The 12,638-nt window shown below is 34.0% G+C and overlaps 1 protein-coding gene across 3 annotated transcripts in view; it reads left to right on the top strand.

The window, feature by feature from the left end:
* LOC101889831 (disco-interacting protein 2) overlaps nucleotides 1-12,638 on the top strand; it is a 436,327-nt gene that overhangs the window by 370,474 nt on the left and 53,215 nt on the right. For all 3 annotated transcript variants that reach the window (XM_059131489.1, XM_059131488.1, XM_059131490.1), the window contains exons 12-16: nucleotides 672-776; nucleotides 835-1,204; nucleotides 1,261-1,921; nucleotides 1,984-2,411; nucleotides 2,480-2,628. In XM_059131489.1, the coding sequence (XP_058987472.1) occupies nucleotides 672-776; nucleotides 835-1,204; nucleotides 1,261-1,921; nucleotides 1,984-2,411; nucleotides 2,480-2,628 (1,713 nt within the window). The remainder of the gene's footprint in view (nucleotides 1-671; nucleotides 777-834; nucleotides 1,205-1,260; nucleotides 1,922-1,983; nucleotides 2,412-2,479; nucleotides 2,629-12,638) is intronic.

Here is a 12,638-nt window from a genome sequence, read left to right as displayed (position 1 = left end):
GATCTACATTTCTGTGCCACAAGTAATGCCATAGGCATTTTATGTGAAGCACCCTATAATTTTTTCAATACACATAGCTTTAACAGTGTTACCTAAAATTCGACGTACTCGTACGTACAGTTACCCAAATACGTCGGTCGTACAAAATTTCAAAGTTGACAATTGAAGCAATTTCTTGTTTGTGTATTGAACATATAAATGAATAATACAAAAAATTTGAATGTTTGTAATTGGAAATACTACAATGGAGCGAATTTAACAAAGTATCAACTTTTAAAACGTCATTGTTTGGTAGATTTTTAAATATGGAACTTACGTATTTGAGTAATACGAACGTACAAAACATTTTACCATGGTGGGAAAGTAACGTTGTAATATATGTTGTCCTGTGAAATACAAGGTGGTATTTTTATTTTGCGTTGTTATTTTATTTTATTATCCACTTGAATTAAATAACACAGGATTTTCTATAAAAATAGGCAAAACTTTGATGTGAAATAAGAACGACCTGAAACGATTTTATATTAAAGTAGCGATATGCTTATAAGTACCCCCGATGTTTGTTCCTTACATATATAAATGGTTTCATGGATATGATACATATTCTAAGAATAAGATAAGTATTTACATACAACAAATAATAATGCCCAAATTTCTAATCCTATTTACAGGATCCATTGCTAAAACTCTCACATGCTCGGAGTTACATAAACGCGCCGAAAAAATTGCTGCCTTATTGCAGGAGAAAGGAAAAATAGAACCTAATGATCATGTTGGTAAGAAACAGTAGATACCAGTTTTTAAGGTGAATATGCAGTTTTATATTCCTTTTAGCATTGATATTCCCCCCCGGCTTGGATTTGCTATGTGCATTTTACGGCTGTCTTTATTTGGGAGCTATTCCAATAACCATACGACCTCCGCATCCCCAAAATTTAATAACGACATTGCCAACTGTTCGAATGATTGTTGATGTATCGAAAAGCGTTATTGTGCTGTCTATTCAATCTATAATAAAATTGTTAAAATCCAGGGAAGCAGCATCTTCAATAGATCCAAAGACATGGCCAACTATATTGGATATTGATGAGAATCCAAAGAGGAAGCTCCCAAATGTTCATAATGCCCAATTGGATAGTACAGCCTATCTGGATTTCAGCGTATCAACATGCGGTAGACTAAGTGGCGTTAATATAAATCATCGGTAATATGTTAAATTGACAATGCATTCCTTGCTTATTTTTTGTATTTTGTGTTTAGATCTCTTTCCAGTATTTGTGCAAGTTTAAAGCTTGCATGTGAGCTGTACCCCTCTAGACATGTGGCTTTATGCTTAGACCCATATTGTGGACTGGGATTTGCTATGTGGACCCTTATTGGGGTTTACAGTGGTCATCACTCAATTTTAATTGCTCCATACGAAGTTGAAGCTAATCCAAGTCTTTGGTTGTCCACTTTATCGCAGCATAGAGTACGTGATACATTTTGTTCATATGGCGTTATTGAACTTTGCACCAAGGCCCTAAGCAATTCAATACCTGTATTGAAACAAAGAAATATAGATCTAAGATGTGTGCGCACTTGCGTAGTAGTTGCTGAAGAACGACCCAGAGTTCAATTAACTCAACAATTTTGCAAACTGTTCCAGGCGCTTGGGTTAAACACCAGGTGTGTCTCCACATCGTTTGGATGTAGAGTTAACCCTGCAATATGCGTCCAAGGGGCTAGTTCAGCAGAAAGTGCTCAGGTTTATGTTGATTTGAGGGCTCTTCGTAACAATAGGGTTGCACTTGTGGAGAGAGGAGCTCCTAACTCATTATGTCTTATCGAGTCGGGGAAACTTTTACCTGGTGTTAAAGTTATTATTGCTAATCCTGAAACTAAGGGACATTGTGGAGATTCACATTTAGGCGAAATATGGGTATTAGTTTAAATATATTTTAAATAAAAAGCAGTTCTGAAATTATTTTAACTGTTTTATAGGTGCAATCATCACATAATGCGAATGGATATTACACCATTTATGGTGATGAAACTGACTATAATGATCACTTCAATGCAAAACTTGTCACCGGCGCGACCACTGAAGTTTATGCGAGAACTGGGTACTTGGGATTTTTAAGACGAACTGAATGCTCCCAATCCGTTTCTGTATTAGATGAAACCACTCCTAGTATAGCAAGCCGAGATAGTGATAATGATTCCATCAACTCCTTAAATCAATCACACGCCAATTTAATTCCAACTACAGGTAATTCGGTAACACTAAGCGAACAAGGAGAATCAGAACAGCACGATGCGGTGTACGTTGTTGGTGCCCTTGACGAAGTAATTGCTTTGCGAGGTATGAATTACCATCCAATCGACATAGAAAATTCTGTTTTAAGATGTCACAAAAGAATTGCCGAAAGGTATGTTATTATTGTATATTCTCATGGTTATATATTCTTAGTTGTTTATTTTACATACAAAATTGTAGTGCGGTTTTCACCTGGACCAACTTGCTTGTCGTTGTCGTTGAGTTGGATGGAAATGAATCAGAAGCTCTCGATCTTGTACCACTGGTCACAAATACAGTCTTAGAAGAACATCAATTGATAGTAGGAGTTGTTGTTGTTGTAGATCCAGGTAAGCCACTTTGAGTGTTAAAAACCTATATGATATAGAACATCTATAATAACCTCATGTGAAAACTAAGCTCAATTGTTGGTATTGTAGAGCTTAGCATCATTGTTCATTCAAATCAGGTGCAATTTGGAATTTATATTTCCAACGTTTACAGTACCGCCCTGCGTGGTATTTAGTTTTGTCCACCTCATAATTGAGGGCAGAATGGGATAGAGGACTTGGGGGTAGACTAATGTGGGGACTATTCTTAAAAAAGTCTATTCACATAGACTGTAAAATGGTTCCTACCCCAGAGTAGCCTAAATAAATTTTTTGGCAAATCAATCCTAATCAATCCTAAATAAATTTTTTGGCAAATCAATCCAAGAATGTGGTCAAGACTAACATGGACCCTACTCCGAAAACATTTATGAGAAGAGGTTTTCCCCCCTTATAAACAGATGTGCCAAATAAAAGCCAAAAAATTTGAAAAGGTGGTTTGCCAAGATGGTTTCTTCTCAAATTACCAACTTTTGCCGAAATTAGTATGAAAAAAATATGGTTAAAATGTAAAATATACTTGAAATCGGGTTGTATCCTTATACGGGTGTTATTCCCCATATCATGACCTGCAAAAGTGATGTAAAGTATCTTGAATGTTTAGGAATAATTTCTGGAAGGATATACATCCTTATCTTAGCTCTACTATTTTGCACCCTTTATATTCGGCATTTAACTGTCCCAATGAATTTCGCATATTTAGTTCTCTCAATAAATACATAAAATCTATAAATAACAGGACAGAATTCAGAAATGTACACTCTAAAATAGTAAGTTAAAATGGAAAAATATCAAGTAACTAGCTGGCCCAGTCCACGTTGCCGGCCCGTAGTTTTAGTCTTTAATGCATAGTTTTTACAGCATAATGATTCAAAAATCTGGCTCACATAAGTGGCACAATTTTTAGTATAAATGATGATTCGATTAAATAGAAATAAATACGTCTTTCAAAAACCCTGATTTTATTTTTCAGTAAGAGTTTTAGTTTGAAAGGTTAAAACCTAAATAATATAGCATATATATTAAAAAGTATACATATACAATAGGCCATGTAAGATTGTTCTCTACCCCCAAAGTAGCCTAAACACACATTTTAAGTCAAATCGATTCGAAAATATAATCAAAACCCTCGAAATAGGTAAAATCAGGAGGAACTTTTATACGAAACATTGAAAAGTTTCAGCGAAGAGGCCTTCTACCAGAAGCTAGATTCCAAATAAGGGCAAAATCAATTGAAAAATGTGACCAAGACTCTGGCAATAGCTAAAATCACCGGATACCTTCACATAAGAGTTATAATGAAGCATGGTCCTATACCTATAATTTTTTAAAAAAATTTGTTTTACTTCCTAAAATCTCAAATTACCAACATTTGAGGATTTTGAAAGGGGCTATGTCACAATGTTGACCAACCTGATACATATTTTGTTCAAATGATTCAAATTTAAAACTCCCAAATTTGAGAAAAAAAATTTCTTTTGGTTATTTGTAATTACTGTGAAAACGTTGTTATGAAAGAAAGTTTTGAGAAAAATCGAGGAACTGAAAAAATTGACTGATCTACTATGATAAGGAATTTTGTGTAGAAGTAATCAATAATCAATCTAATGAGAACTCAAAATGCAAAATTCATTGGGACTTAAATCACTGAAATACCGAATATGAAGAGGCACTGTAATATACGGACTATACAAAATAGTGGAATGAATTGAAAATATAGTAAGAAAATGATTCATATACTCGGAAAATTCTTCCGAACCCTTAAAAGTAACCTTAAAACATAGGTAACGTTATACGGGCACTATGCGCTATCGTCAGTAATTACACTGCGCCGCAGAAAATCTTGGGGTTGGGAAATTTTTCGGTTTGTAAATAAAAATCCCAAAAGAGGGATTTTTATATAGCTTAACCATACACAAAGGCCCGCAAATATTTTGCCCTATACTCCGCAAAAGTTACGATAAAGTTTTAAATTTGAATCATTTGAATAAAATATGTATCAGGTTGGTCTACATTGTGATATAGCCCCCCTCAAATTATATAGCCCCTTTCAAAATCCTCAAATGTTGGTAATTTGAGATTTTAGGAAGTAAAACAAATTTTTTCAAATAATTATAGGTATAGGACCATGTTTCATTATAACTCTTATGTGAAGGTATCCGGTGATTTAAGCTATTACCAGAGACTTGGTCACATTTTTCAATTGATTTTGCCCTTATTTGGAATCTAGCATCTGGTAGAAGGCCTCTTCGCTAAAACTTTTCAATGTTTCGGAGTAGGGCTCATATAAAAGTACCTCCTGATTTTACCTATTTCGAGGGTTTTGATTATATTTTCGAATTGATTTGAGTTAAAATGTGTGTTTAGGCTACTTTGGGGGTAGAGAACAATCTTACATGGCCTATTATAAACAATTAATGTATACTTTTTAATATATATGCTACATTATTTAGGTTTTAACGTTTCAAACTAAAACTCTTACTGAAAAATATGATCAGGGTTTTTGAAAGACGTATTTATTTCTATTTAATCGAATCATAATTTATACAAAAAATTGTGCCACTTATGTGAGCCAGATTTGTGAATTATTATGCTTTAAAAACTATGCATTAAAGACTAAAACTACGGGCCGGCAACGTGGACTGGGCCAGCTAGTTACTTGATATTTTTCCATTTTAACTTACTATTTTAGAGTGTACATTTTTGAATTTTGTCCTGTTATTTATAGATTTTATGTATTTATTGGGTAAGTGAAACTATACGATTAATATCAGTTGAGAAGAGGATACAAAATAAATAATTATTTTTACCATATAAAAGCAAGTTATGTTAGCTACTACGCTTATAACTCAAGAACGGCTTGGCGGATTTTGACAATTCATACAAGTTTGGAATGGTATCTTGGCAAATAATCGTGTTAAAATATGCCAATAAAATCGGGAATTAAAAAAAAATGGCGTGAATTGTTTTTCTAATTTGATATACTATATTGAAGTGTAAATTTTTTATTGTTTTGAATTGTAAATGAATAATATTAAATATGAAATGAGTGCGCACTACAATGTTAAATGGCGATCTAGCTTTAAACTCCAGGACCTACATCGTGCTTCAGCTGGAAGATGCGAACACAATAAAACAAACAAAAATGACCGACAAAGCCTTACGGGGCTCATTTCAAAACGCGGACCTTCTTCTTTCATTTGACAATAATCCGTCCAATGAGAACTAAATATGCGAAATTCATTGGGACAGTTAAATACCGAATATAAGGGGTGCAAAATAGTAGAGCCAGCTCTAAGTATTTATTCGGGCGCTGAGGAACTGACGCCTACGCTTTAATCTATATATCTAAAAAAATTGGTCGTTGGTATTTGAATCAGTTAAGAACGCCTGGGACGGTTTGGATAACTTGTAATGTTTGTTCTACCCCGAGTAAGGTTTACGCCCATTTGATCGATTTACATAAAATCCTAATATTTGCAAAAATCATGAAGATATCTGTTCCATAGTTAGTATAAGACGTAATCTTGACTCGCCCTCCAACCCTACGTGTCTGTTTGGGGTCAGAGCAACTGGACCAACCTACTTCTTTAAATCAATATGTAAATATTTAAAAAAAAGTGTAGCAGTTGAAAACGTCTTTGTTTATTTGTAATTAAGTTGGAAACGTTTTCATGAGAAAAAAAATTTGATAAAAACCTCTATAAAAATCACGGAACTGGAAAAATTGACTCTTCTATTTTGATATGGATGTTTGTGCAGAATTGTTTCAAAATGCATTTTGGAATTGAAAATACTTAAACATTTATTTCACAATACCGAAAACTTTAAAGGTCAAGTTACAGATAATTCGGTAGAAATTGGGAAAAAACTTACAACACGACCTTCTAAAATTTACGAATTCATAATTACTTTTGATTTGGAAAATAATGCTAAGACCTTTATAATACTGATAATTTAATTAAATACGATGAAATAACGTATATAAAAATGCACGGATGAATAGGAAATCTATATATGTATATATATAAAAGAAAGTTGTGTTAGTTACTACGCTTATAACTTAAGAACCGCTGGACTGATTTTAACGATTCATACAAATTCGGAATTGTCTTCTGTCCAAAAAGGATAATAACCAAAAAAAAAAATCTCGTAAAAATGTGATTTATTAACATTTTCATTTTGACTTTTAAAAAGTACAATAGTAATGTTTTATTTTGCATGATTTTTTTCCATTTTGACTTACTTTTTTCTAACGTACATTTGTAGGGTTTTTTATATATTATTTTTGAATTTGAATATTAATACCAATTTATTCAATTGACTTGATTTCTTGTGAACTGAAATTGATGGCGGGTTGCATGGAAGTGTAGTACTGAATTATATGATTGCGAAACGGAATAGATGATATCGAAATAATTTAACGCAGTTAAAAGATAATTCTTTGGGAGTACAATCAGTAAAATGCCAAAATAGTAGAGCGAATGGGACTTTTAGTAAGAAAAGGATTTCTATCCTTCCAGAAATTCTTCCCAAACATTCAAGATACCTTAAATCGTTTTTGCAGGTCATGATATCGATCATAACTCACGGATAAGGGTACAACCCGATTTCATATTTATAAAACCATCGTATGATTCAAGCTATTTTTGGGGTCTTGGCAACTTTTTTCATATGTTGACCCTTATTTGGCATCTCTGTTTCTAAGGGGGTAGAGAACCTCTTCGCATAAAATATTTAATTTTCAGAGTAGGGCCCATTTTGGTCTTGACCACATTCATCAATTGATTTGGCTAAAAATTGTATTTATGCTACCCTGGGGTAGGGAACCTTCATACAGATAATTGCCACATCGGAATTTATTTAAGTAAAGTCCCCACATTGGAGTATCCCCAAGTCCACTTTCACATCTAATTGGTGGTCAGAAAAGACAATTTTGTATTTTATTGAATTTGTAACCCCCAAGAGAATATTGGTTGGGCTACGTTTTGGTATAACCCTCATATGAATGTATCCCCGATTTAAGCTATGACCGTGACGTGACTTGGCCACGTTTTTCAACTGATTTGGCCTTTATTTGGCATCTTGGCTTTTCTTTTTCGAGGGTCTTGACCACATTTTCCAATCGATTTTGCTGTATTTAGGCTACTTTGTAGCGAGAGTAGAGAACCATCTTACAGAAAAATGCCAACATAGGTAAATATTTTGGTAATGTCCCCATATAGTCCCCAGGGCCGCCGACCTATAGTAATTTTTACCGATTGGCGGGCAACAACACGGGCATTATTGATTCGTCATTGAATTTTACTATGAACAAGAACATAGACTTCTTGGGGACTCTAAAGTGCAATATGATGTGCTATGGTAATGGGTGTTAAAGCGTAATTAACTTTGACTGTTCAGAAATTATTTTGTCCTCCTTCCATAGGTATTTATTTCTATTTAGTCGAATCAATATTTATGTTAAAATTTGATCTCCTTTATGAGCCAGATTTGTGAAATATTATGCTATACAAAATTTGCATTAAAGACTAAAACTACGGACCGGCAACGCGGACCGGGCCAGCTAGTAAATCATCAAGTGGAATTATGTTGTAATTTAAAAAAAAATTTCTAACCTCAAAAATCCTCTTGAGCCCTTCAAAATACCCCAAATCGACCAATATATATATACCTCTTGCAACATCAATCATCATAAAAAAAATATAAAAACCTGTGCAAAGTTTTGAAAGACACTTATTAAATTTGGTGACCTCTATCGTAATTGCAAATGGCGAACAAAGAGGCTCACGGACATAATTTATTCAACAAAGATTTCTACTCTTTAACATTATGGGGTCCTTAGCTTTTAGAAATTGATGAAACTTTATTTATGATAGTTAAATTGAAGTCATATTGCCAGGATTTCAAATTAGGAATTACTATCAATTCTGAGGTCTAAACCTCCAAAAAATTTACTAGATATGAAAATAATTTAAATAATTTCAATGAGAACTGAAAATCAAAAATTCATTGGGATTGCAATCAGTGAAATGAGAAGGCACCGTAATATGCGGAATATACAAAAAAGGCAGGGAATTAGCAAAAATAAGCGTAGACAATCCAGTGTCGCTTAAGGCGTCACGACTAGTGTTTAAGACATGGGCAGAAAACGCCCATTCCATATCCCTATGGAACAATGGACATAGGGAAACCTACAAAAAAAAAAAAAAAAAAAAAAAATATATATATATATATATATATATATATATTTTTTTTTTTTTTTGTAGGTTTCCCTATGTCCATTGTATATATATATATATATATATATATATATATATATATATATATATATATGTGTCTGTATAACAACAGTTTCCAGTCGGCATTTGCGGTAGAAATCCGTCCGTGTTTCACAAGAGGCAGCTACAATTGTTTCAGATATCCGGTCCAATACAAAGTTTTTTATTAATTCTCCCGTTGTTAGCTGTAAAATTGTTTGATGGTATGTAGCGTGGCCTATGCTTATTCACTCGGCCGTCGCCCTGAGCATTAAGGCTCATTAAGGCTAATTAAGAATATCTAGAATTGTCTCTAATGCCCTAGTTGGCGTTGTCCTAATTGCGCCGATGCTTAACCCATTAACGCCGACGGGTGCGAAAACGCATCAAAATGCATAGCATGCATAGAAATGGTTTCATATTTGATATCGTTTTTCTGTTTCTTGGTATAGATAGTAGATGGATGGGTCTATTTATTTGACCTTTGCTGTTTCATCAGACGTCACCTACATGATGATAAACGCATCGCCAAGTGCAGGTTTTCCCACATGCAAAAAATAACCCTATTATACAAAGAAAACATATAGAAAAATAATATATTTTAAATACGTATTGGTATGGATCGGTAACCCTTTGCCCTATATTTAACTCATAAAATTTTCAAAATTGTACATATAAACGTCTTATATATACGTATTGTGCGTTTTCGCACCCGTCGGCGCTAATGGGTACTTTTTTACTAAGAAAAGTATTTTCGGTTAACCATATGTGCGAACGCTAATGAAGCGCTCTCAATCAAAATAGCTGTCACACCGTCTGCTCTCTGTCACGATCTCTTTAATGCATCATTTCGCTTAAAAAATATCTAAAGAGATTATATATATGGAATCTATATTCAAATCTGAACCGATCTCGATGAAATTTGTCAGAAATGTTTTTGAATTATAATTGTGCAGATTACGAATGTGAGGGACTTAAACCCCAAATCGGATGAATCATATATATGGGAGCTATAACTATATCTATCCCGATTTTCACCAAATTAGAAGAACTTGCTTCAGGGTTGAATTCACTCGGATGTGTCGAAATCCATCCATATTGGATACATATTAAACATGTGGCGCACAATAAAATTTAAATCGGACGAAAATATATATGGGAGCATCGAAATCTGAACCGATTGCCAGATATACTTCTAGACTGAACCTGGCTGCGTGTACCTAAATTGATTTGATTCGGACGGATATTACGCATTTGTAATGTGCACTACTTATGAAATCGGACGACACTATGTATGGGAGCTATATTCAAATCTGATCCGTTAATTACAATTTCCATAGGTTTTCAATTGAATCATTCTTTCTCTTTTTATAAAGTAAAATATTTTCTTTCTATCAAATGACATTACCCTCTTAGTCATAAGACTGACGTTGCAGAAAAGCGAAAAAGAGACTTAAATAAAATTGGTCGTTTAGTATTATGTTTTCGATCTTTTATGTTACTCTTCAGACTTATCAACATCCAGCACGTATATTCAAATCCTTACATTGTAAATTTGTTAAATTAAGCTATTTAACTACTATAAAAAGTATAATATAATAATAAATAAATAGGGTGCAAAAGGCAGGTCAAATCCCAATAGCGTTGCTATATGGTCAAACAAATTTTCTCCAAAATTCATAATTAGAACCAGTAAAAAAGCTTTAATACCCTCCAATACTTGGTACAAATTTGGCAATTTCCAAGAAAAATAAAATCTTTTAAAAATTCTGTTAAAATATTAAAAGTACCGAATGCCTATACGACGACGTGGACCTGCATAGGCAACTTTTGTCATAAGTTATCACAATATTTAAATGCGAAACTTGAAGAAAAATCTGTTTACAATGTAGCTTAAATCATCAAAATACCGAATATAAGAGGTACCGTTATATGGGGGCTATATGAAGACGTGAACCTGCAAAGACAATTTTCTGGCATGGGCTGAAGTATCCATTACGAACTTCACATGCGAAATTTGAAACAATCCCGGTAAATAATGTCGCTAAAATCATCAAAATACCGAATATCGGGAGGTACGGTATATGGGGGCTGTACGAAGACGTAGACCTACATGGCTCATTTTTTGACTTAGGATGTAGTATCCATTACGAACATCAAATACCAAATTTGAAAAGATTCCAGTAAATAATGTCGCTAAAATCATCAAAATATCGAATATCGGAGGGTACCGTTATATGGGGGCTATTCGAAAACGTGGACCTGCACAGACAATTTTCTGTCTTAAGCTGTAGTATCCATTACGAACTTCAAATGCCAAATATGAAACAATTCCGGTAAATAATGTCGCTAAATCATTAAAATACCGAAAATCGGGAGGTACCGTTGTATGGGGGCTATATGATAACTTGGACCTACATGGCCCATTTACGAACTTAACCTGCCTACTGGCAAAATATACATGTCTGCAAAAATTTAGCCTTCTATCTCAATTTGTTCGAAAGATAGCGTGATTACAACAGACAGACACACAGACAGACAGACAGACATGGCTAAATCGTCTTAGAATTTTACGCTGATCAAGATTATATAAACTTTGTTGAGTCTGACATGAATATTTCGAGGAGTTACAAACGGAATGACAAAACTAATATACCCTCCATAGTATGGTGGAGGGTATAAAAAGTAAAAAAGCAGTAAGTTCGGCCGGACCGAACTTTAAATACCCTCCACCATATGAAACGAATTAGGAAATTTTCAAAAAAAATTTAAAAATACCGAATATCGGAAGGTGCCGATATATGGCGCGATATGCGATATTGTGTACCTATAATGACAATTCGCTTACAGATAGACAGACGGACGGACATCGTTAATTCGACTTAGTATTTTGTGCTAATTATGAATATATATATATTTTATGGGGTCTTCAACGAATATTTAGGGATGCTACAAACGAAATGGCAAAGTTAATATACTCTCCTTCCCAAGGTGGAGGGTATGATAACGTGCAACCTTTAGAACATGTATTACTTCACTATTATCGTCTAATTTTTGAGTAATTTTATTAAAATTCCAACTTTATTCATGTATTTTCCTTTACAATGCTATTAATTTATTAAAACATTTTTATACCCTCCACCATACTATGGAGGGTATATTAACTTTGTCATTCCGTTTGTAACTCCTCGAAATACTCATATCAGACCCAACAAAGTATATATATTCTTGATCAGCGTAAAATTCTAAGTCGATTTAGCGATGTCCGTCTGTCTGTCTGTCTGTCCGTCTGTCTGTCTGTCTGTTGTAATCACGCTATCTTTCGAATGAATTGAGATAGGTGGCTAAAATTTTGCACACATGTTTATTTTTCCAGTAGGCAGGTTAAGTTCGTAAATGGGCCATGTAGGTCCACGTTTTCATATAGCCCCCATATAACGGTACCTCCCTATATTCGGTATTTTGATGATTTTAGCGACATTATTCACCGGAATTGTTTTAAATTTGGTATTTGAAGTTCAAAATGGATACTACACCGTGGATATTATCCGTGCTGGTCCACGTCTTCGTATAGCCCCCATATAACGGTACCTCCCTATATTCGGTATTTTGATGATTTTAGCGACATTATTCACCGGAATTGTTTTAAAATTGGTATTTGAAGTTCGTTATGGGAACTACAGTCTGTGACAGAAAATTGTCTGTGCGGGT

The sequence above is a fragment of the Musca domestica genome, unplaced genomic scaffold (genome assembly GCF_030504385.1).
Source record: "Musca domestica strain aabys unplaced genomic scaffold, Musca_domestica.polishedcontigs.V.1.1 9, whole genome shotgun sequence".
Classification (NCBI taxonomy): domain Eukaryota; kingdom Metazoa; phylum Arthropoda; class Insecta; order Diptera; family Muscidae; genus Musca; species Musca domestica.
This window is presented reverse-complemented; position numbering and strand designations above follow the sequence as displayed.